Raw genomic sequence first — 23923 nt, 5'->3', positions numbered from 1 at the left:
GCAGCAAAAGGTTGTCGAAAATTAACTCTCTTAGCTTGAATTTATTCGAACCAGCCGCGAAACTTGCCGGAAATTAAACCATAACAGCAAAACCTTATCTTTATATTAAAGCTATATTCGTGCCAATATAATTAAATTATAAGCATTTTATTTCTTCTTGTCTCCAAAAACTCACCCTTTTTATTTACAGTGCTCCATATAATAAACTAACTCCTTTCTAACCGCCAGCATTTTGTCACCTTTAAATTTTTTTCTACTGTAGGTCATTGTATGGACAATGTCTTCTGGTGGAGATTTTTTTTTTTTGGTTTTATTAAAGAAGAAGGTCGGATTCACTGACGCATTGGATAGCATTTTTTAAAAAGAACTGAGTTCGCGTGTTAGGTTAGGTTAGGTTAGATGGCTGATCGGAGATCACACGCTGAGTGCTATATGTAGTCCTTTGTGAGGCCAAAGAAAAGAAGACCTCCTGTGTTCAAACCTATAGATTAGCAAAAAACTTGGTAGAAATTTGCAGAGGCGTTTAATTTCCATTATTAAGTCAAAGTGAGTGAAGATCTCTGAGCCTCAGATATTTCGCTGTCTCTCATTCGCGGCAGCGGTGCCTCCGGGATATTGTAGCTTTTAGTGAATAAAACTATCTCGGTTTTATTTGGGTTGATGGAGGGACCGTTTACAACTGCCGGTTCACGTGTTACTGAAAAAATATTTAATTTTTTGCTTCAAAATGCTTTTCTATGTATATTAGAAGTACCCCTTTATTACTAAAAAAAAAAATCAAATTATCATTTTTAAATGTTTTACTAAAAAAAATTAAACTCTTTGTCAACTTCATTCATTTAAATATCTCAAATTGCTATTTTCGACATCAAATGCATTAAATCGATAATAATTTAATAAAGTTTCCCATTTAATTCATGTCACCGCTTTTGTTTTTATGAAACCTCAGCAGCCAGGAAGACATACAAAGGAAAGCTTGTTTTTGTGCGAAACTAATTTGATCAACTTTTCACCTTTCAACAAATGAAATCTCGACAAAATGACTAATAACCCACACACATAACGGTTAACACATGCATATAACGTTATTTGTTTTACTCGCCTGTCTTTTAAATATTTTCACACTGCAAGGAAAGGCACACACACATACATGGATATGAAAAATATAAAATGAATATATGTATTTAAAAGCTTACTTATATGTGAATGAGCTTGTATGTGTGTAAGCTTGCATGTGGCTATGTGCTTTTGAAGACAGTTTCAGTGGAAAAGTTTTTTCTAAAGCCACACATCAGTTTTGAAAATGACTATGCCGCAAAACAAGTCGGATGAAAGGTCAAAGCAGATGAGTTTCTCTCAAATTCATTCAACATATAAATTCTTACTTGATATGTTCGAGTGTGTGTGCATTTGTGGCACTGACTTCGACAGTAACTTCAAACAAAAGGGTTATGTGTGCAAACTGAGCCCGCCCTCAAGGCAAATGCACAAATTTTATTTACCTACAAAATTCGAGTGAACGCCTACACAAATAAAGCAGACAACAACAACAACAACAACAACAATGTACATGTGTTTAAGTTAACACGCATACAAAATTTCCACAATAATATTCACAAAATTTTCTTGCTCGGAATTCATTTCGAATTTTTCGAAAGCAACACAAGTCGAAATTTAATGAAACAACAAAAATAAAAATTTAAAATAAATAAAAGGCGTTTTACAAATGTATGTATGTATGTGTGTTTACGCGTTGCTATGAAAAAATAGCCAAGCTGCCAAAATACAAAATGTTTAACATAGAAAAACTATTTTTGGAAATGTTGTATGTATGTATGTATGTATGTAGGCAAGTAGCTGTTTTTGTGAATATTTATTTTCAAAAATAAAATGAAATGCTCTCGTTTAGACTTTCGGTTGGTTGCCTTTACAGTTAGTTGGCCATTGCTTTTAGCCAGCGTCCGCTGCTGCAGGCGGCGATTTTTCATGGCGCTTTACCGCTCCTTGCTTACAGTGGCATTCACTTCTCTGTGTGTGTGTGTGTACTTGCATGTGTGTGTGTAGGTGTTCAGTTTTCCGTGTGTTGGTGTATGCTTGTCTATGACCCGCAGGCGTTGTGTGAATTTTTAGTCATTTGCAAGTGTTCGTCAACACAAAGAAAAATCTACTCACACACATGCACTACCATAAGCGTATGTGTATTTAGTGCGGGCGTAGTTAGTAGCTGGAATTTGAATACATTTATCTGTTGGTATAAATATGTAAATGCACAGCTATTCACACAAACTCATATATATATAAATATGTATATATGCTCAGTGCCCTCATCTGGCATCTGTTCATTTTATATCAAGTCGAAAAATAGCCCTACTTCGAGTGGAAAATGTATACAAAAATTCATAAACAATATAAGTCGAACATGCAGCACGTATGTATATATTTAAATATATACATATGTATATATATGTACCTATTTGTGGTAATGTGCGAACATGCATTGGAGTCCATATACTATTCACTAAATAGCCACTGCCAGCTACATATAAATATTACTTTCCAAAAAACATTTTTAAAAGTACATTTTTAGATGTACATATGCAGTACATACATACATATGTATGTATATGTACTTGTGTACCACATACAGGGTTACAATTAATGCACCATTGAATTAACATTAAAATTAATTTTTGTTATATTTTGAAATACTGAAAATCTTAATTCAATATATTTTCTAAATTTGTAATCTCGAAAATCGGATTAAAAACATGTAAGGAAGGGCTAAGTTCGGGTGTAACCGAACGTTTTATACTCTTACAACTTGCAAGAATCATAGCCAGAGAAATAATATAAGGCGTAAAACCAATCATATGGAGTAAAGTCAGCCAGCTGTTCAAAAATCTTGGTAATAGTTATAGTGGGGCTAGGTCAAATTTTTGGGCCAATTGTATCTATTATAGGCACAAAAATACACTGTTATGAGAAAAACACGATCTCTCAGTTTCACTGAGGTAACTGACCTGGAAGTTAAAAATTTTTTGTATTAAGAATTTGAGGGCTCAGGGAACCGATTTAACGTATTTTTGGTACACAGAGTTACTATTTTAAGGAAAGGATAGTCTCTGAATTTTGTTTGTATATCCCCATAAATTGATCGATACTTTCGGCCAAAAGTCAGTATTAAGTACTAGGATCACATATTCGGTATGTAGGGGTTTGACAAAACCGATTTGCATAATTTGTCGAAGTAGGGTGGCATACTTCAGGGACACTATTCGGGAAAAGTTGTATTTCGTTATATTAACGACTTATTTATTTATATAATAAAAAGTGAAGGAATCAAATAGAATTTAAATTTGTGTTATATGGAAAGGAGGCCGATTTCACCCATATTCACACTGTAACATAAGAATATCAGAAGAATGTCACATACCGAATTTGGTTGAAATTGGTAGAGCAGGTCCTGAGATATGTATGTGATTTTACCTAAAGGTGGGCGGTACCACGCCCATCGTCCGATCTTGACACCGTCTCGTATAATCTTCTCGAGGGTAAATTTTAATGTATTGACAGCTCTCGGGTCTTTAGTTTCTGAATTACACGTATATCACTTCGCGTAAAGCAACTTTTGTTATTGTTAAAAAAATTGATAAAAAGAAATTTCGCGTGTTGATAAAATATTGCTTTTGGAGGGAAAAAATTACAATTGAAATAAAAACTTGGCTTAATGACGACTTTCCGCACGCTGTTCTAGGAAAATCAACCATCAAGAATTGGTATTCTAAGTTCAGGCGTGATAAAATGATGATCGAAGACGGCGAACGCAGTGGACGCCCAAAAGAGGCTGTTACCGACGAAAACATCAACAAAGTCCACAAAACAGTTTGGGAAAGCCATAAAGTGAAGTCGCTCAAGATAGCACGAACGCTAAAGATATCAACTGAACGTTTACATCATATCATTCAAGAATATTTGGGTGTTAGAAGTTCTGTGAAAAGTAGGTGCCGCGCGAGCTAGCTTTTCACCATACAAAATAACGAGTTGATGATTCAGACCAGTGTTTGGAGATGTTCAAGTATATTAAACCCGAGTTTTTACATTGTTATGTCACAATGGCTGAAAGATGGCTCCAACATTTCACTGCAATGTTCAATCGACAGTCATCTGAGTGGACTGCATACGATGAATCCGCTCCAAAGCGTCGGAAAACGCACAGTCCATTGTCAAGTTAATTTTATTGAACACCTTGAAAAAGGAAGGACGATCTACAGCGACTAATACATAGAGTTACCGGACCGTCTGAAGTGCGAAAGTGCTGTTTCACCAAGTCAGTGAAAACGACGGCAATATTTTATGAATTGGGCTTCGAATTGCTTGAATCCACCGTATTTTTTAGATCGAACCCCAGCAACTATTTCCTGTTCTCAGAACTCAAAAGAATGCTCGCTGGAATGAAACTTTCATCGAATGAAGAGGTGTTCGCCTAAGAATAGTAGTGGGGGTACGCCTGTAGGTAAATATTTAGAAAAAGTGGTCGTGGCCACGCCCTCTAATAGGTTCAATGTGCATATCGTCTAAACCACCAAAGCTGCAATAGTCAAATTCGTTTAAGACATTTCTTTTATGAAATCTTACCGACAGTGTGAATGTGGATGAAATCGGATGATAACCCCGCCCACTCCCTATATAAAAAATAACATTAAAAACTGCTAAATGCATGATGAATCAATAACAAAATACGGCATATAACGGGTGATTTTTTTGAGGTTAGGATTTTCATGCATTAGTATTTGACAGATCACGTGGGATTTCAGACATGGTGTCAAAGAGAAAGATGCTCAGTATGCTTTGACATTTCATCATGAATAGACTTACTAACGAGCAACGCTTGCAAATCATTGAATTTTATTACCAAAATCAGTGTTCGGTTCGAAATGTGAAAATCCGCTTTTTTATCGACAAATTTTGTTCAGCGATGAGGCTCATTTCTGGTTGAATGGCTACGTAAATAAGCAAAATTGCCGCATTTGGGGTGAAGAGCAACCAGAAGCCGTTCAAGAACTGCCCATGCATCCCGAAAAATGCACTGTTTGGTGTGGTTTGTACGCTGGTGGAATCATTGGACCGTATTTTTTCAAAGATGCTGTTGGACGCAACGTTACGGTGAATGGCGATCGCTATCGTTCGATGCTAACAAACTTTTTGTTGCCAAAAATGGAAGAACTGAACTTGGTTGACATGTGGTTTCAACAAGATGGCGCTACATGCCACACAGCTCGCGATTCTATGGCCATTTTGAGGGAAAACTTCGGACAACAATTCATCTCAAGAAATGGACCCGTAAGTTGGCCACCAAGATCATGCGATTTAACGCCTTTAGACTATTTTTTGTGGGGCTACGTCAAGTCTAAAGTCTACAGAAATAAGCCAGCAACTATTCCAGCTTTGGAAGACAACATTTCCGAAGAAATTCGGGCTATTCCGGCCGAAATGCTCGAAAAAGTTGCCCAAAATTGGACTTTCCGAATGGACCACCTAAGACGCAGCCGCGGTCAACATTTAAATGAAATTATCTTCAAAAAGTAAATGTCATGAACCAATCTAACGTTTCAAATAAAGAACCGATGAGATTTTGCAAATTTTATGCGTTTTTTTTAAAAAAAAAGTTATCAAGCTCTTAAAAAATCACCCTTTACAAGCATCGTTTGAAGGTTCTTCTTCTTCTTTACTGGCGTAGACACCGCTTACGCGATTATAGCCGAGTCAACAACAGCGCGCCAGTTCTCTTTTCTCTTCGCTACGTGACGCCAATTGGATATTCCAAAGGAAGCCAGGTCCTTCCCCACTTGGTCGTTCCAACGGAGTGGAGGTCTTCCTCTTCTTCTGCTTCCCCCGGCGGGTACTGCGTCGAATACTTTCAGAGCTGGAGTGTTTGAAGATTAGGGCTAAGTAAAAGCATATAGATTTAATTCTAGTAACATCATCCTTGTGTCAGGCCAGGGACTTTTCAATTGATCTATTATTCCAAAAAAATCATATTTCTTTTTGCTTCACTTTTCAAATTAAATATATTATATACATACATATGTACATATATTTATGATTAGTTTTAATCCAAGATTTATTAATTAGAAAATCGCAACCCTGTAAACATATGAATATATATGTATTTTTGTTTATATGTAGACATGTCGATATGTACACACATACATACATATGTCTATAAGTTGAGTATTCTGAGATCCATGACATCCATTGCAATGTGAATAAAATAAAAGAAAATTTGAGAACAATCGCAAAAATATATACGTGAATATACCGTTAGACACACATATATATGTACAATACGTACGGACTGAAATCTACTCACTTGTAAATATACATAGTTGTACATATCTACATAATACCACGAAACAAATACCTATTTATTTAAAAATTGACTTAAATTGTATAAAATGTTACGTATATACATACATATGATACTCTTTTGTGCATTCTTTCATATTTTCATTTCATTTAAAATTTTCTAAAATAATTTTTATTATTCTTCGCAACCAGTTTTTGACTCTGTGCGTCGGTATATTGTTAATAGCCCCACCTACACACTCGTTCTTAATTGCTAGAAATTTTAAAAATAAATAAATTGCATTTAAATTGTGAATCTACTGGGTGCAGACAGCCAAAGATACCCAAGAGTGTTACAATGACACACAAAGCTGGATTTTATTTAGGGAGTTCACAGCTCATATTTCTAAAATCCAAGTATAATCTTTTTCTATCATACTCAAACATTACCTTATTCTTTAACCAGTAGCGTAAAGTAGCTTGGAAAGTTTTTACTACCGACCTGTACACATCAACCTACCATTGAAATGGCTTTCATTAAGAGCACAGTAGCACCACAGGACTTAGTATTGTTAACACATTGATTCGATAGATTTGATAAATAAATGAGGATTACACCGTGACCTAAAGTCTATTGTGCCTTCTCTTACAACGACTTACTTAGCCCCAGCATATTGATAAATTCTAATATACTGCTAGATGCTATTGAGGCGATGTGATCCCTTTGGAAACATGGATCCAAGGGCCTTTATCCTGCGCTTACAGACTGCGGTGTAGTCAAGTAGCAGATGCTCTGGAGTTTCTGGATCTATGTCGCAGAAGTTACAAGTTGCACAAGAAGTTAGACCCTTCAGCTTGCAATGGCCAATGTAAAAGGCGACAAGTAGCCTGAGTTTTTCCCTTGGGTGGTTGATTACATATTTAAGCTTTTTAATGTTGTCACCACCCATTATCGAATTGGCATGGTGCATGCCTTGAATTTGTTGCCAATACCCCTCCCTGTTCACTCCTTCATCCTTGCGGAGCAGCCCCTTTATGGTAGGGAGACCAACCGCAATGAAAGGTTCGAGTTCTACCATGTTGGTGGATGCTTCGGAGTGGGGGCTCATCAGCCAGTTCATTCCCGGCTATAACTTTGTGACCAGGCACCTAGATCTATACACTCCTGCAGAGATCGCTTTTAGTGATGCTTGACTGTCGCTGAGTATAGCTATACGTTCATTGGGATAGTTGTGTCGGAAAACGTCCATAGGTAAGGATAGTTTAGTGCGTGGTCCTACGACTTCTACACCAATTCCCTCCGACGTTTTCGATCCGTTGGTATACCACTTCATTGTATTATCCCTAAGCAGTAGCTCGAGAGCGAAATCTCCTTTTTGACCGAGTCCTTTGTGACCGAGGCCGCTAGTCAACTAGATGTTTATATCGCCAGGTGCTAATATGGGGTTGTGCATCTTCCAGAAGCCACTTATATTGAAATATAATAAGTGATAAGCGATATCGGGCGTTAACACAGGCTGGTTATCCGTTGTCTCATGTTGTGGTAATGAGTACACTGTTCCATTTTACCACATACCTGGTATTTCAAGAGTATCCAACTTTGGGTTGTGTCAGGTTCGCTGAATTTGGAGGTTTCTGCTCTTCTCCGTAAGACTCCTTGAATACATTTGGTATGAAAGTAAGGATTATTCTTGTTGTAACATGCGGGCAAATTCATTGTCTGGGATGGGATTGGATAAGGTAATCCAAAGATTTTTCACAACCAAGAAAAGCTTGTAAGACTCGAAGTGCTATCCTATTTCGACTTCAGATCAACTAAGCTTAAAACGTTGTTGATGTTATTGTTGTTGTAGCAGCTATCTAGATAATTGTTATCGAAGTCACCTAACGGTAGGTCCAGGAAACGAACTGTTTCGATAGGTATTGATCTTAGGGATATTGGGGTGGTGAGTTAATTTTATCGGGCATGCAAAGAGGGGATTAGAGTCGTGGAAGAACTCAGTGCATGCAGTGTATAGGTTTCGTATATCGAGGTCGATTCTGGATACGTAGGAATTTGTCCTGCTACAGTATTCGGAACAAAATTGGGCCAGACATTATCTTGTTTCGGGAGCCAACTCAAACTCCTATGCTTTTACGGATGATCGAACTCCAATTAACTTGTGGAAGTATAGTCAAAGCTGTCGATAGCTTTGGTGCGCAGTGCTTCTCTGAACTCAGTTTCTTTTGCAGTCTGAACCCAAGGTGTACAGCGGGCCCAGTTAACTTTTTTAAAATTAGCAAAGGTACGGTTGTCCACAAAAATAATGACGGGGGTTTCTCAATCGGAATAATTATGGGAATTACAAAATTATACTTCTTAATAAACCACCAGTAGTAGCGTATATATCTGTCAAGCTGTCACAAATATTAAAAAAAACAGCTGATTGTCATATTTCAATTTTTAATGTTCTTTCAAATTAAACAAAAATCTGATGGTAAAATGTTAATTAGTCTTCGATCAACGGATTTTCTGATGGGAGATTTTTGGAGATATCAATTTATCCTTTGCGAATTCCCAATCATAGATACTGAGATAATCTTCATCCAGGAGTTTGTACGTAGCAAGTAAGGGCCCGCAATTACGACATTTCTAATTAATTTCCTACAAGAAACGTGTTTCGAGTCTCGAACATCGATTCTCGTTGATGTTTTCTTTCATTTTACTGTCATTTCGAATTGTTTTCGTTTCAATTTCTTTTCACTTCATTCGTAAATACCACCTACCTTAACCTCACAGTTCTCACCATAAACAGAAAAGTGCAGAAAACACAAGCGTTGGCAAAATATTGGTCGTTTAAATAAACCTTTTAGTTTCTATTATCAAATAAAATCACAATTTGTAGAACGTAAAATGAGGGAAACGCCACTTTCCACCATTGAGCGCAATTTTATTACGCAGGCAGTCAAACAAAATTTGGTGAGTGGCCATGTCAAAGCGGCAAACACGCGGTACAATATAATCGGTTTATAAAATCATAATTTTCCTCATTATGCTTTCTAGCGCCTGGATGGTCGCAAAAATGATGAATTTCGTAAGGTAACAATTAATTTTGGTGCAGATTGGGGCAGCGCACTCGTTGCGCTCGGCGAAACCAAGGTGCTGGCGCAAGTATCTTGTGAGCTGGGTGTCCCTAAGTCCACACGACCCAACGAAGGCATTATTTATATAAATGTCGAATTAGGGCAGATGGCAGCGCCGCATTTCGAGTCCGGACGTAACTCCGAGTTAAATGTGCAAATTAGTCGCACTTTAGAGCGTACATTTAAAGACTCACGTTGTGTAGACTTGGAATCGCTTTGTGTTACCTCAGAGGAGCGCGTGTGGCTGCTGCGTATAGACTTGAATGTATTAAATCATGAAGGCAACTTAATTGGTATGTAGATTTTTATATCCAAATAGCACACAATTTTTAAACATTATTTCTTTCAGATTGCTGTTCAATAGCAGCGCTAAGCGCGTTATTACACTTCAAACGGCCGGACGTTAGCATTATTGATAATGATGTGCATATACACTCCGCAGCTGAAAAGGAACCAATACCTATGGTGTTGCATCACTACCCAGTTTGTGTCAGCTATTGCCTGTTCGATGATGGACGTTTGGCTGTGGCCGATCCCAGCGCATCGGAGGAACGTACCGCAGATTCTGCGCTAGTTTTTGGCTTGAATTCATTCCGTGAATTGTGTTGTTTGAATTTAGGTGGCACAACACTTACAAGTTCCACACTCTTGTTGCAATGCGCCACTCGTGCAGCGCGACGTGCCAAGTTTGTAGTTGATTATGTGAAGGAAACACTGGAGTTCGATAAAAACGCAAGAGAGGATAATAAAAACACCGGTTTCACAGAGTGTGTGCGTCTCAATCAGATCACAGCTTTGGCGGAAAATCGTTTGTCGCTGCGTCTACGTAACTTTAAAATGCAAGAAACAAACGAGTCAAAGAAAGACAATGAAATGGAAACAAGTGGGAATGAAGATGAGAGTGAGGAAGAAGACTCAGATGCCCAAAAGAACGGTGACCATCAAACCACTTTTTGTGTTTAAAACATAACATGTAAATATGCTAATGATAATTTCAATATTCCGCAGTCGTTGCCATTGACTCCAAGTCGGCTCTGTTAGAATCCAATCAGTCTAACATCAAATGGGTACCGGATGATGATGACGCTGAGAGTAATGTTGAAAGCATGTGCTCGGAAAACGTCGCCGACGAAGGCGATGAAAGCGAACGCAGCCTCTCACAACAAGTGGAAAAACAAATGCGTAAATTTTCCAAAAAGGAGTCAAAACGTGAATTAAGTCGAAAACATTTGCAACGTAAGTTTTATATAAATTATGTGATCAATTTTATATTTACATATTTCTAACTCTAGATGATGCCAGTGATTCGGAGGAAGAAACAAAAGTTATTTTGTGAGGAAATTGAATTTTTCATACATCTCTTGTTAGAATATTAAGAACTGATTTTAATAAATATGCCTAGGCATGCAAAACAAAACACCAGCTTTATTAATTTCAGATGTTCAGTGTGAAAATTTCATATTATCACATCGCAACCTTTACCCCTTAACATATACGTTTTCTACTATTTAAATAGTATTGCAAAAATCGAACAATGACTTTATTCAACAGAGTTGTGTAGTTGGCTATTTTACATTTCTATAAACATACCTATACATAATATAACTGCACATTGTTTTTTTTTTTCTTTTTCAAATTAAAGTCAACATGAACACGATTACACCATATAAGCAATATTCACTTAGCACTAAATACATATACATAAGGAAGCTTAAGAAGCTTTGGGTCTTTTTGCTTCAGACATTGGCGCAATAAATATGTTGTAGGGTAATAGCAACCAATTAACAAGCTGAAGACTTATCAGCGCTTCAATCAGGTTGTATCATTGCCAATGCCATTCTTTTGATCCAGCTTATTTGAATTCGACTTAACCATGTACACGAAATATGTGATGGTTTCCTTCTCTTTGATCGGTATCGTTTTGAAATGCTTCATGATGGTCTGAAAATTAGAAAAAAAAATTATATTTTTGAAACTATAACTTTGAATTGTCGAAAATATTTGAATTAACACATATACAACAACTATACACTTACGTCTGCTAACTGTTGTCGCTTCATACCAGGTCTCGTCTGCACTTTATAGTGACGTTTGTATCGTCGCAATGTATTAACTTGCAGTTGATAGAGGTCCGGCATAACGACATCTGGTGTTTCATTGTCGGTTTCATTGCTATCCTCCTCAGATTCCTTACGTCGGCGTTTACTGCGTGCAGATTGTATTTGCGATTTGTGATATTCACAGATGTAAATGCGTTCCGCAGTGGGATCATTACGCAGTTTTAGACGTTTTTGTTGCACAGTTTTTTGTATACGTTTACTATATCTGGCATTTCCAGCAGGATTGCGGCAACGTTCGTCATCATCGATAAGGCAACATGTACTGTGGCCATCACGAGAGTCCTCGTCTGCCGAACTGAACCCACCGTTATTCATGTTAACAGCTACTTAACAATAACAAACTAGTTTTCTGTAAAGTTAAAATTTTCCTCACGAGTTTTGATATTTATTGAATTTTCAAGCTTTTACACAATGTAATTTTCATGTAAATCAATTCCACAATTACGTAGTAGCAAAACTTTCACACCTCACTCCTCGGATACGCAGCAACGCATTCAACGTTTTCTTCATGAAAGTCACGTAGACTTTTTTATATATTTTCTTTTCTTGCTGAACTGTCTTAACTATTCGTTTTTTCTTAGCTTAGTTTGCTTGCAGTTGAATCTGGACAAACAAACATTTTTTTTGTAGAATTAACTTTACACAGAGACATCACGAATGTAAAAGAATAAAAATTACAATTGGAAACAATAAAATAAAGAAAGAAGTGACAAAGCGTATACGAAAAATGTAGTGTTGAAAAACGCAACATTTTTTACAAACGTCAACTGTCGGCTTGTACGAAATGTTCACACCCTTTTCAGAAGCAAATTGCCAGAAAAATATGCAGTGTTGATATATTTAAAAATTAAAACTTTTATAGAATTGTAAGATTATTTTTAGAATTATACTAATTATATTATAATGATAATCATTAACCGTCGATTTTGAAAAAAATCTTACTATTTTTAAAGAGACAAGTAAACACTGAATTGAAGCCTCGAATCAACCCTGTATACTCAAAGTCTTGCTCAAAACGAAACTGAAAACTAAACGCCGATTACACTTTACATTCTTTCGCAAGTGTTGAAGCAGAGTAGTCAATTTCATTTTAGTTCGCAAAATCGAATTGGAAAGCAACGCTAGAGAATTATAAAATACTTGTCCCGCCCGCCCTATAGCATAATTAAGAAAAAAGAAATAACTACATTTACACGTTGCATTTGTTTTATTTGTGTTCTTTGAGTGAATTTAAAGTGATTGGGAATGTGCATTGCTGCGGCGTGTTTCAGCAGTAACTAAAAGTTGAGGAAAATTGCAACGAAAGCACAAATATAATATATTAAATCTGAAATAAGTGAAAGAAATCGCGAATTACAAAGCCAGAATCCGAAAGTCGCGAGTGTTGTCCGTGTAGTTGTAAAGTGGCTGAAGGAACACACACATACACCAAATAGCGGAAGAAAACGCCGCTGTTGCTGTTATTGTCGCAGTTGCCGTTGTCGTCGGCGAAGAAGTAGGAAAAAGTAAAAAAGCAGTTTAGCTCGTTGGTGCAAAGAATTCCACATTAAAATTGGTTCGCGAAAAAATTAATAAACAAATAACAAAAACACATAAAATGTCGGTTTTAAATAAATTCACAAAAACCTTGTCGGCGGATGAAAAGGCAGAAATTTTGGAGAAATTTACAGAAGTAAGTAAACAATACAAAAAAACATTGCTGCACCCCCCACACAGAATAGAATAGTTGATTGGTTATGTGTTTGTGGAATGCTAGCAGAATGTGAAGCGGTCGACGCTGACGTTGTCTGTACAGCGAAGTCGACGCGTTAGTGGCAGTCGCTACATTATTAATTGCACAAGTGGTGTTTTTTTTTACTTATTGTATGAGCAGAATAAAGTTACAAAATTATGTTTTAAAAAAATTTACGCCAAATTGGCATATCTCAAGTTGACGCACTTGATGAGTCATACTGCAGTCGCGTTGAGGTAGTGGTAAAACAGACGACTGATGCGCAAACTGAGGGCGAGGTCACCTAATGAGTGATGGGACGTAACGCCGCTGAACTGTGGAGCTTAGGTACAACGTGTATACAGGATAGAATATAAAGTCCTTCTGCGGGCATTACAATCAGACTGATTTAAAGGAGTGTCTTTATAGAAATAAAGTAGTGTAAATTTAGACAGAAATGATTTATAGTATATTCAAAGCGCAAAAGTGGATTATTAATAGTGCAGTTTTGCACCCCCATGATGGAACTAGATTCGCAACAAGGGTGGCTTTGATAAATGAATTCTTGCTAGCTTCTAGGTGTCCTACGTACTTATATATGTACATATATAAGCGGCGACATTTTGACGAATATTGGGGAAATATTTTTTTAAAGCAAATCTGACTAAACGTCGAATTGCCGGTTTTTTTTTGTATATTTCTACTGGATTATTTTCAAGTGCAATTTGTGTTGTAACAATGAAACACAAACGCAAAATTGTGGCATTAAAACCCTCAGTGCTCTTCTGTTACACGTTGCCGGCAACGCCTTTTACTGTATTCGAGAACCCCACATAGTGTGGCTCTTCCTCCGCAATTTGATGTTTCTTAAGCTGTGTTGGCTATCGAATGCGATGGATAACGTTGCTATGCATAACATTCATGCAATGCATGAACATACATATGTACGTATGTATGTCATATTATGTGCCTATGGTACTGCTGCAATCGGATCGCATGTGAGTTGTCAAGTTCAATGGCGTAGCTACATAGAAGATACATTTATATGTATGCAGATGCTTCATAGGAAACTACTACTATGTAGGTATATGCTATCAGTTCCATAACAAAATCAAATTAAAGTTATGTACTCGTAATATTTGAATCACTTGGAAGTTTTTGAAATATGATTTGTGGCAACTAATGCAGTAATATTCAAATCAGCGTATTCAATTAACTTCCACACAAAAAAAAAAAAAATACAAAAAAAAAAGACACATTTGCAATGATTTCCATTATTGACTGCATTTTCCATATTTACTGCACAGCTGCAAATTTTATTGCATCGCCAACGACGAACCTATAAAGGCGCGGGAGCAGTGTTGAAGGCACCGATTGTCATTCATTTGTTTACATACATATGTATGTATGTATATAGTATGTATGACCGTATGTACAATATACACAAATACACACAAGTATGCATACACATGTAACTACAGCATTAATGCCTTATTTTTACTTGAGCATGATTGTAACTCAATAATAGTGCACACTTGGCTTGCTCTTGGGTGCTACGAGGGGGTGCTTTGGCTGACAAAGTGCTTGAGAGCTCGCGTTGTTCATTCTCGGCGTTGCGGAGCAGTGAAAGCAATGTATGCATCCAAGTGCACCACTTCAAAGTGTTTTTATCCGGCTGCGTTGCATTCAAATGTATTGAATATTATTAAAGAATATATCAATGCACTTTTCTTATGGCGGCGCTTATGCCTTGAATAATAAATTTGCTTCCAACAGACATTTTTTTTGAAACTCAGCGTATTGTTACATACTTCTTTACTTATTGCTAGTATTCACTTGCATTCCAACAGCAAGCGTACTATAAATGCCTTATGATCCGATTAATTGACTTGAGTCGCCAAGTATTTGCGAGTGCCTCCTATCAAGTCGCCTGTTTGGATTCAATGCTTGTTCGTTCGTTTTTTTTTCTTAATTCCTTTGTTCATTTTATTGTGTGTTTATGCCTGCCATTAAAACGCATACGCGCAAAGTAATAAACTGTTAAGCAACCAGTCAAGGTCTTTCCCAAGTAATTTACAACAATCGCATTTCTTTATGATAAATTCCACGGAGTGTGGATACTGTACAAAGTATTGTTTAACTTGTAAAAGACATGTTTATACACATACATACATACATAAAAGTACACATGTACTTCTGGTTATATTTTCAAATTCGAACAGAACGCAAACAATGTGCCTACATTCATGCTCACATACAAGTATAAAGCTACATGTACAAAAGTTGTTGGGGACAGGGGAACAATGTCAGCTGCACCCATCCAACCGACAATCACGTTTTATAAGTATGCACCATCTTAAACACAAATGTTTGTTCATATACTAACGCATATGTATGTGTAATTGTTATCTAGCAACTGTGTGCGATATATGAATATCAGTTGCACTTTTATCGCCATTTGCAGCATGTGATATGTTATCCGCCCGTACGCCCTACCGTCAGGCTCGTGTCAATCAGATGGCCAACAGTCCATTTCACACCATACGCTAAACCTTTGCGCTTATATTTTCCTATCGCTGTTTTGTAAAACTAACTATTTTCACAAAGATCGCTGTCATTACTCAGCTAAAACACTTCAGCTGTCAGTTTTACGGCTTCAAACAATTGTTTTATGTGGATAAGCAAATAACCGTCGAGAAACGCTTATCACCTTTTGACGTTTATCTTCCGCTACACGACCAAAAATATGATTTAATGTACACCCTGTAGGAGCACTGTTTCATTGGCGTTTCTATACATTTATTTGAACATTAATTTAAATAATTTAAATATTTGTATGTATGTGTATAAAAAATAAGCATTTTATAATTACTTTTTATAAAACTAGTTACTGTTATAAAAAAATAACAAAAAATTTTCGTTGTGCCTATTTGGCAACATGTTGCTCTCTGGGTTGTTTCTTTTTTGCTTTGTGTAATTTGTGCATAAATAGAAGAATGTCGTTAAAATCATGTGCTTGATATGGGTCAGCCCAAAACACCTGACTGACTGTTTTGATTAGCCGTAAGAAAAGTACGTCTGCACTGATAAGTAGATTAGATAAATACCATGCAATATGGGATTTTTAATAGTTGAGTTCAAAATTCAGAATTACAGCTTTTAATTAGTTTTACCAATAATAATCCCATATTCCGAATAAGTATTAAAGGATATTAGTACAATTTATGTATGTATATTAATAAAAAGCAATATCACGACTTGCTTGATTAATACTTGAGTTACAGCAGTACGGTAATTTATACCGTTATTGCTTTGGTTATTTACTGCTATTAAACCTTTCGATGTAAGTTTATCGCTTACCATTTCCGCATATAATAAAGATTTACAATTGGTTTATCTGTTTCGGCTCATTTTTGAAGTGTCATTCACTAGATTGTTGGAAAGTCCAAAGTTCAAGTCATATTTATAAACCCAAGTCCAGTCCTTTGTGCCGGATAAAAATCCAGGCCTGTAGACCCGATTGTTGTGGGAACAGTCCGTGAAATCCTCAGGTATGTTGTCAGACATCTTTTTTGGACCTCTACTCCAGATCGTTTTTGCAAAAGACTTAGATCATTTGAAAATTGACACACTCCATACCCTAAACATTAACCAAAATGTGCTGAGTCGATCCATAAGAGATGTTAAGATCTTATAACAAGACTTAGCGATCTAAACGGGGTTAGAGCTCCGTAGTAACAGCCCTTGGCTGGATAAAATCCCGGTCAATTCCTGTGCGTATAACCGGCTGTGTTTCTGTTATCTCTCTGACATTTGTATCACTGGCCACATCTTTGCATGCTCTGCTAACCTTACCCAACTGACATCCTTTGGTCCGACCCCGTCGAAACAGAACGTTTTTTGGGCTTACTGTTCTATGACGTCGACAACTTATCTAACCCTTACCATCCTAACGAGTATTAGGTACCCGTTACAACAACAGATGTTTAGATCCTCTGTTCTTCTTCTGAAAGCTACACCCCGATTTTCAAGGAATGGTTCCATTGTTACTAATGAACCACTACAACAACAACGGCAGTCGGAATAATTCTCCTTATCTAAGTTTTATCTCTTATTATTACATTTATATATTTTACTGACTTTTTTCACTGAAATAATGATAATTTTGTTTTTTGGTTTTGCGAAAACCCCTTTTATGCTTAAGAAAGTTACTCAATGAACTATATTTATATATTTTGAGTCATTCAACTCCTATTAACGATTGTTATACGCGTGCAGAATGCAGTTACTGCAGTGTTGGGCCGCTGAATAATCAATACTTTTATACATTTTTAGTGTATTTCTGCGAAAATATTCATTATCGCTTCAATTGCACAAAAGTCCGACCGCAAGTAATTCGCATTTATAGACAGCAAGAGTGTTGACGTTGACTTTCGTGAAGAAATTATGATGTGGCACCACAAAACACCGAAAATGTTCATGATATGCGCATAAACGTACATACATACACCTATGGCTAGCGATTTGCAAAGTCTGTTTAAAGTTAAAAACTTGTACTTCGGTCGGTCGGTACTACACCTTGTATTGCGTGAATGTGCTGAATTTTGCTGGCATTATTTGGCATAAATGACTTCATGCGTGCAGCGTTGCGATGAGTTTGATGAACTCCAGCAAGCGGACGCGACACTTTTTCGAACGTCTACAAAATGCTAACTAACCAAATATTCATAAAAGTAAAAATAATAATAAATAATTATTAGCGCTGTGCTGGCATAGCTTAGCTCAGCTTGCCTTAATAGTTTCCTTTAGTTTGGCGCTGGTGACATTTTGTCTATAAGCCGCGTCGCCGCTTAGCCACTCATGTAGACGCTCGTCAATATGCCATTGTGGATGTAGGTGTGTGTAAACAATTTTTATTGTTGTGACGGTGACTACTTAAGTTTTAAGTATATACATACGTGCTTATGTATTTATTTGAATATATAATCATTTTATATATTGTACTTATATTTAAAAGTAGATAGATTTATTGTATTTTTTCCTTCAAACCGCAGCTACTGTGTGTTGTTCGCGGTATCTTTTTATTATTATTATTATTTTTTGTTTTTGCGTGACATGCGGTTAACCGCAAAAGAGAGCAACACTCTTGTGAGCGTCGGTGGGAGGTTGCTTCAATTGTGCAAATTGTTGGAAAATATCATTTTTATTTACTTGTATATGTTGCAAGCGAGCGTTTTAAGTGCGTAATGTTCGAATGTGTTGCTCGCGGAATTCAGGCCACTTAATGCGCGCTCGAGTAAAAGTGATTGGAGAAACTCGACAAGACAAAAAGTATTAGTTGACAACTATAAATCGCTGTTAATGTGTGCATACACACTCACAGACACATAGGAAATTGATTTTAAGTGAATGAGCAAGCTGAAATGGCTTTCCGGAAACTATGACTCACTTAAAGCCGAAATGTAACCACTCGCACTATTTATACATATAAAAAAGTATATTTTTATAAATGGTAGAAAGTAAAATTGATTCATAAAATTTTGGGTTTTATATAACGTCACATGAAATTTTAAGAAATTTAAAAAAAAGTGAGCATGGAAAGCCCATCTCACTTCCAATAGGTTTGAAGGGTTACATGGGTTTCCTCGGGTAAAAAGCAGCCTTTTTTCAAAGATTATAAAAAATTATATATTTTATTAGAATTTTTTATTGTCACAAACCTATACTTAACAAGGAAATTCTGAAATTTTTAGAAAAAAATATTTTAAACGATCATTGCGACGTTATTTCCGGTGAGCCTTTGGAACTCCTTACAGGATCATCTAAAGTGAAAAAGTACCGGTTTTAGTTAAAACCTTAAGTTAGAACTTGGATGAAGAAAAAAAGACTGAAAATTGGATTTTGGCTGGCATTTTTACAAAAAAAAAAAATTAAAATCTCAGGAATCGAAAAAATAATTTGTCCAAGTCTTTAAGAATTGTATCTCTAAGACCTGTATTAAATTTCATGAAGATTGGTTGTGTAGTTCTCGATAAGACTTGCCCACCGACTTAAAAAATACAGTTTCGATAACAACGCGTTTAAAGACGCGCTTAGCTTTTTTAGCCTCCAGCGCACAAGTTTTAAAGGCTGTATCTCCTAAACTATTACACGGATCATCTTGAAAACTTAGCACAATTTTCTGGAGGTGTTGAAGAAGTTAATAAGACAAGAAAAAAAAACTCGATTTTTTGAAACCCGTAAATGTAACCCCTTAAGTCCATGTCTCACAAACTACTCCAGCTACGAGTATATCAACCCAAGTTATACATACAAACATTTCTTTCCGGCCTTGTGAAAATCAGTGAAATTGGTTAATAACCACGCCCACTCTTCATGAAAAGATTCCTAAAAGTCCGAAAACTCTCAACCGGTAAAAGTGAGAAGCATTCAATTTAATCTAAAGATTGTACAGAAAGTTAATCCTTTAATAGAGGTTCAAATTGGGGTGTGGGCGTGGCATTGCCACTTTTAGGAATAATATCATACCTCAGTAATCAGTCGACATCTTTTATTTGGTACGTAATATTTCCCTAACATTCTTGTATGGCAGTTTGAAACTAAGCGAAATCGGACTACAACCCTACGCCTACTTTCCATGTATCACCATTTTAAATTAAATGAGTTACCATCATTTTGCAATTGATAATTGATAGAAATATGGCTCAAACCCCCTAGTATCGAATATGGTGACCCTAGTATCTACGGCAGACTTAATATCGAGAATATCCGTCGTGAGATAGCTTAAGAAGGGAGCCTGCTTTAGAACCTCCAAAAGAAAATACGTAATTTTTTCGGGGTGCAATAGGTGACTCATGGAGTAAGTGTGGATTGCTGCCTGACCAATAACGCATATTTTGCCTATTCAACGAAGCCATTTAGCCATAAACGAGTCTCATCGCTAAAGGTGATTTTTCGATGAAAATCCGGATCATTTTTAAGTTGTTCCTCAGCCCAATTCACAGACATACGACGATTCTGGTGGTCAAACGGCTTCAGTTCTTGCGTCAATTTGATCCTGAAAGGATGTAGGCCAAGTTTCACCACAACGACGTCACAGAGATACCCAGCGCTTGAGAACGACATGGAGAGACGGATTTTGGCGTTACTCAATTGATACGAAATGGCAGCAATATTTTCGACACCACGGGAATTTGGATTCAAATTTTTCCACTAGACGCTCCATTGTTGATCTGACAGGACGATTATGACGACCGTAAATTGGACGTAGCGCTCTTAAAGTTGAGGTTACTGACTCCGAATATCGGTAGTAAATTTTAATAATTTGGACTCGTTGTTGAATCGTATATCATTCCATGATGAAATGGCAAACCTGACTGTAGAGAAGTGTTAAAAGAGCAAGAAAAAATACGGAGTCGTTTGCTATCCTTATCGGTCTACTTTTGTAGTGTCCCTATTGAAATATCCATGATTTCCATCCTTTTGAACGCAAAAAATTTCCAAGCCCAAGTAATTTCAAGAGTGTAGCATTTGAAAGTTTCCGTGATTGACACAAACGACATGTTGAACTGCATAAGTAAATCATATTGCAGATTATTTTTTATTAGCGTGCAAAAATTGCCTTGCGAAGGATATGCAAATGCAAAACTATTTACTTCCTTCTTCAACTAATTTATGTCACTCGCTTTTTCCTGTCACGCCAACGTAATTGCGCGTTGTCGCTGTGTCATACTCCCTGGTTGCCAGTATGGCCATGTCGTCATGTTTGACCCCATTGTGTACTAGTCGTTGTTTAGCAAATTGCTCAACGCTGTAAACACAAAATACAAAACATTTTCGTTTAGTGCTCTTTTCACACTTTTTCCTCTGCCGCCTTGCGCGCAGTCGCGTTTCGCTTGTCGCGTGCTGGATTCTTAACGTGCTTTGCCACCACATATGTACGTATATGTGTACGGATGTGTTTACGTATATTTGTATGCCTAACAGTGCAGTTCTCTAGCTTTCGGTTGCTGCCTCATTCAAGCGCGACCATTTGGCTTTCAGCGCAATTACCGAACAACGCAACGCAACACAACACAATATGCCACATTATTGGCCCGCAAACGGTCGCTCGAAGAGGTGATAATGAGTACAAAAACAAAAACAACCCAACAACAATGCAATATAAAGTGAGTGAATAAAAACAGAGAACGCTTCATTCACGCCTAGTTCAACTTGTGGGAGCCCTTTGCTCGGGGACCTTCGCAACACGTGTAAATATGTACATATGCTTGCATGTGTGTGTTTGCGTGATGGTGTGACCAGCGCTTGTTAACATTTTATGCCAATTGTTATTTACTTGTTTTTTGTTTTTGTTGCCTACTGCCACATTCAGTTGAAGAATTTGTTACCTGCTGTCAATTGGATTTTTGTGTCACTGGAATTGGCACTAACATAAAGTTGTATACATATGAATTTGTTTTTGTTGTCGCTGTTGTCTCCGCTGAACTTGTGTAATCAGCCGCCGCGCGTCAAATGCAAATTGTTTGTGACCGCACTGCTGTGTCGTTACGCCTGCGCGCTGGGAACGTGATGCGCCTGTCAACTGCGTGCGCGCAAGTTCAGCGAGGAGTGGCATTTTAATTCGCTTGCCAGTAGATTTAATGTTTGTTAGTTTGTATGCGCGTATGTGTGCGCTGGGAATTGCAAACGTCGCAGTGCAAACTAGTTGGCTGCCAAAGCACGGCTGCTTCCCACCAACCTACCTAGTATTTCAGACTACATTGTAGTTTGCATATACATATGTATGTATGTGTGTACGTGCCTTACTCAACAGCTTTGTGGATGACTTATGTGATATTCACTTGCGTCGTCGCATTTTAAAATTTGCTCCATTTTCCCATTTGTCATTTGTCATTTCGACTTTCGGTTTCATTTCGAAGTTGTTTGTAAACATTCAAGTTTATTTCGAATTCACTTTTTTCTGTCAATTTGCCCTAGTTTTATGAGCTTTTTACATATTCCTTGTATTGTATTCGACACATATCGCTCGAATTACGTTAGAAGTTCTTGCTCGTTGTTTTAAGGCATTGAGTAACCTACCGTTTTTCAAGGTTAATTGTTTCACGCAACTTCTAACGCATTCAGAATCATATTTAATTACGTTTGTTTATTCATGCATGTGTTTCGATTGGCCCCAGTAATTTCGATTCCCATAATTTCAATAACAATTTATGATTTGTTCTTGTTGTTGTGTTTGTAATTAAATTTTGCTTTATCTTATCAGAAATGAGTTTTGGTTTCAAATCTATTAATTATGCAACACTACAATGCTATTGTTTTGTTTACTTTACACATCGACGTCTTTGGAGCGCCCATTGTGAGTAGCAACAGTTGCCAGTTATTGTTATAACGGTTATCTAGTCCCTGTTAGGATAGTAAGGCTCAGATAAGTTGTCTCATCCAACGGTGGGCCGAGGAAATGTGCTGTTTCGATGGAATTGGACCATAGGGGGAGGGGTGTCAGATGTGCAGGGTTAGCTGGGAAAGCAAAAAAAGTGGTTAGTGTCATGCGAGGACTTTTACCTGCTATACTACCCAGAAGGAAGCTGCACAAGGGTCACTCTCGATTATCGCGGCAACTCGAGCTCTTCGTCTGCAATGGGTAGTGGTTTGACTCCCAGTACGCCATTCAATGAGAGGGAGTCGATGAAGGTGTTTATGGCTTCAGTGTGAATGGCGGTTAGTGCATGTCTGAAGTTTGTTGCGTCTGAAGTCTGGTCGACGTATTGTTTTATGTCGCGGAATGACCTCTTGATGCTCCTAGGAGGCGATTCCGCTACAAGCAGGTGACTGCAGGGATGATTCAAAAGGCATACCGTAGTAGGCCGGAGTGGAGTGTTTTAACATGTGTAGCTTCCACGTCTACGTTTCACTGCCTCCAGGCGACCATAGTATTGGTGCGGCGTAGTTAAGGACCTTGTATGTTGTCAACAATGTTTCCTTGACTTTTCTCCATGTGCTGCCGGTTAGCGACTTAAGGATTGTGTTGCGGCTCTGTACTTTGGCAATAGCCGCTGTCGTGTGAGGAGTGAAGGAGCACAGGTCACCTAAAGCCTTAGGGTTATTGACAGTCGGAATTTTAACGCCACCGACTGGTCAAGTCTGCACTTCTTCATTCAGTTAGTGAAAATGGGAGAAAGCGAGAAAGGTGGGAGAGATAGCCAGTTTAAACTGTGCGGGTTGCACCGAAGACAACAATGAAAAGTGTTCTATACAAGCATTAGCTTTCGATCATTTAGTTTGATTGGCAGATGTATACTAAAGTGATCCGACCTCAACATTTTCTGCGGAGATTACACTACTTCTGGTGTGTTGGTTCTATTTCGGTTATAAATTCTATACGTAGTTCCGAATGTCATAGAAACGGCTCCTATGCAAAGACGTTCCGATAAATAGTAAAAAAAAAAAATGATATTTTGTCAGTACTTTCTTAATATAGTTTTTTAAGAACCTTTTAGCTCGGTACACTTGATCTAGCCTTCGACTTAGATTTTTCCCGGTCGAGTGACTTTTTGAATAAGTCGGGGACTAATATGTATTAGTATAACTTCTCATAGTTAGCGTCAAATCGTGCCTTAAATTG

The 23923-nt window shown here is 37.3% G+C and overlaps 3 protein-coding genes across 3 annotated transcripts in view; 2 read left to right on the top strand and 1 right to left on the bottom strand.

The window, feature by feature from the left end:
• Positions 1–9132: 9132 nt before the first annotated feature.
• LOC105222397 (exosome complex component RRP45) lies at positions 9133–10885 on the top strand. Its single transcript, XM_011199717.4, has 5 exons — positions 9133–9304; positions 9389–9761; positions 9818–10402; positions 10477–10704; positions 10761–10885. The coding sequence occupies exons 1-5, from the start codon at positions 9239–9241 to the stop codon at positions 10802–10804; spliced, it is 1296 nt and encodes a 431-aa protein (XP_011198019.2). The 5' UTR covers positions 9133–9238; the 3' UTR covers positions 10805–10885.
• Positions 10886–10981: 96 nt separating this feature from the next.
• On the bottom strand, positions 10982–12271 carry LOC105222399 (histone deacetylase complex subunit SAP30 homolog). Its single transcript, XM_011199718.4, has 2 exons — positions 11505–12271; positions 10982–11409 (listed from the first exon to the last, which is right to left on the bottom strand). The coding sequence occupies exons 1-2, from the start codon at positions 11901–11903 to the stop codon at positions 11281–11283; spliced, it is 528 nt and encodes a 175-aa protein (XP_011198020.1). The 5' UTR covers positions 11904–12271; the 3' UTR covers positions 10982–11280.
• A 367-nt stretch (positions 12272–12638) lies between these two features.
• LOC105222400 (plastin-3) overlaps positions 12639–23923 on the top strand; it is a 38097-nt gene continuing 26812 nt past the window's right edge. The window contains exon 1 of the mRNA XM_011199720.4: positions 12639–13260. Coding sequence (XP_011198022.1) covers positions 13186–13260 — 75 coding nt within the window. The 5' untranslated portion in view covers positions 12639–13185. The remainder of the gene's footprint in view (positions 13261–23923) is intronic.

This window comes from Bactrocera dorsalis, chromosome 4 (genome assembly GCF_023373825.1).
Source record: "Bactrocera dorsalis isolate Fly_Bdor chromosome 4, ASM2337382v1, whole genome shotgun sequence".
In the NCBI taxonomy this organism is placed as follows: domain Eukaryota; kingdom Metazoa; phylum Arthropoda; class Insecta; order Diptera; family Tephritidae; genus Bactrocera; species Bactrocera dorsalis.
This window is presented reverse-complemented; position numbering and strand designations above follow the sequence as displayed.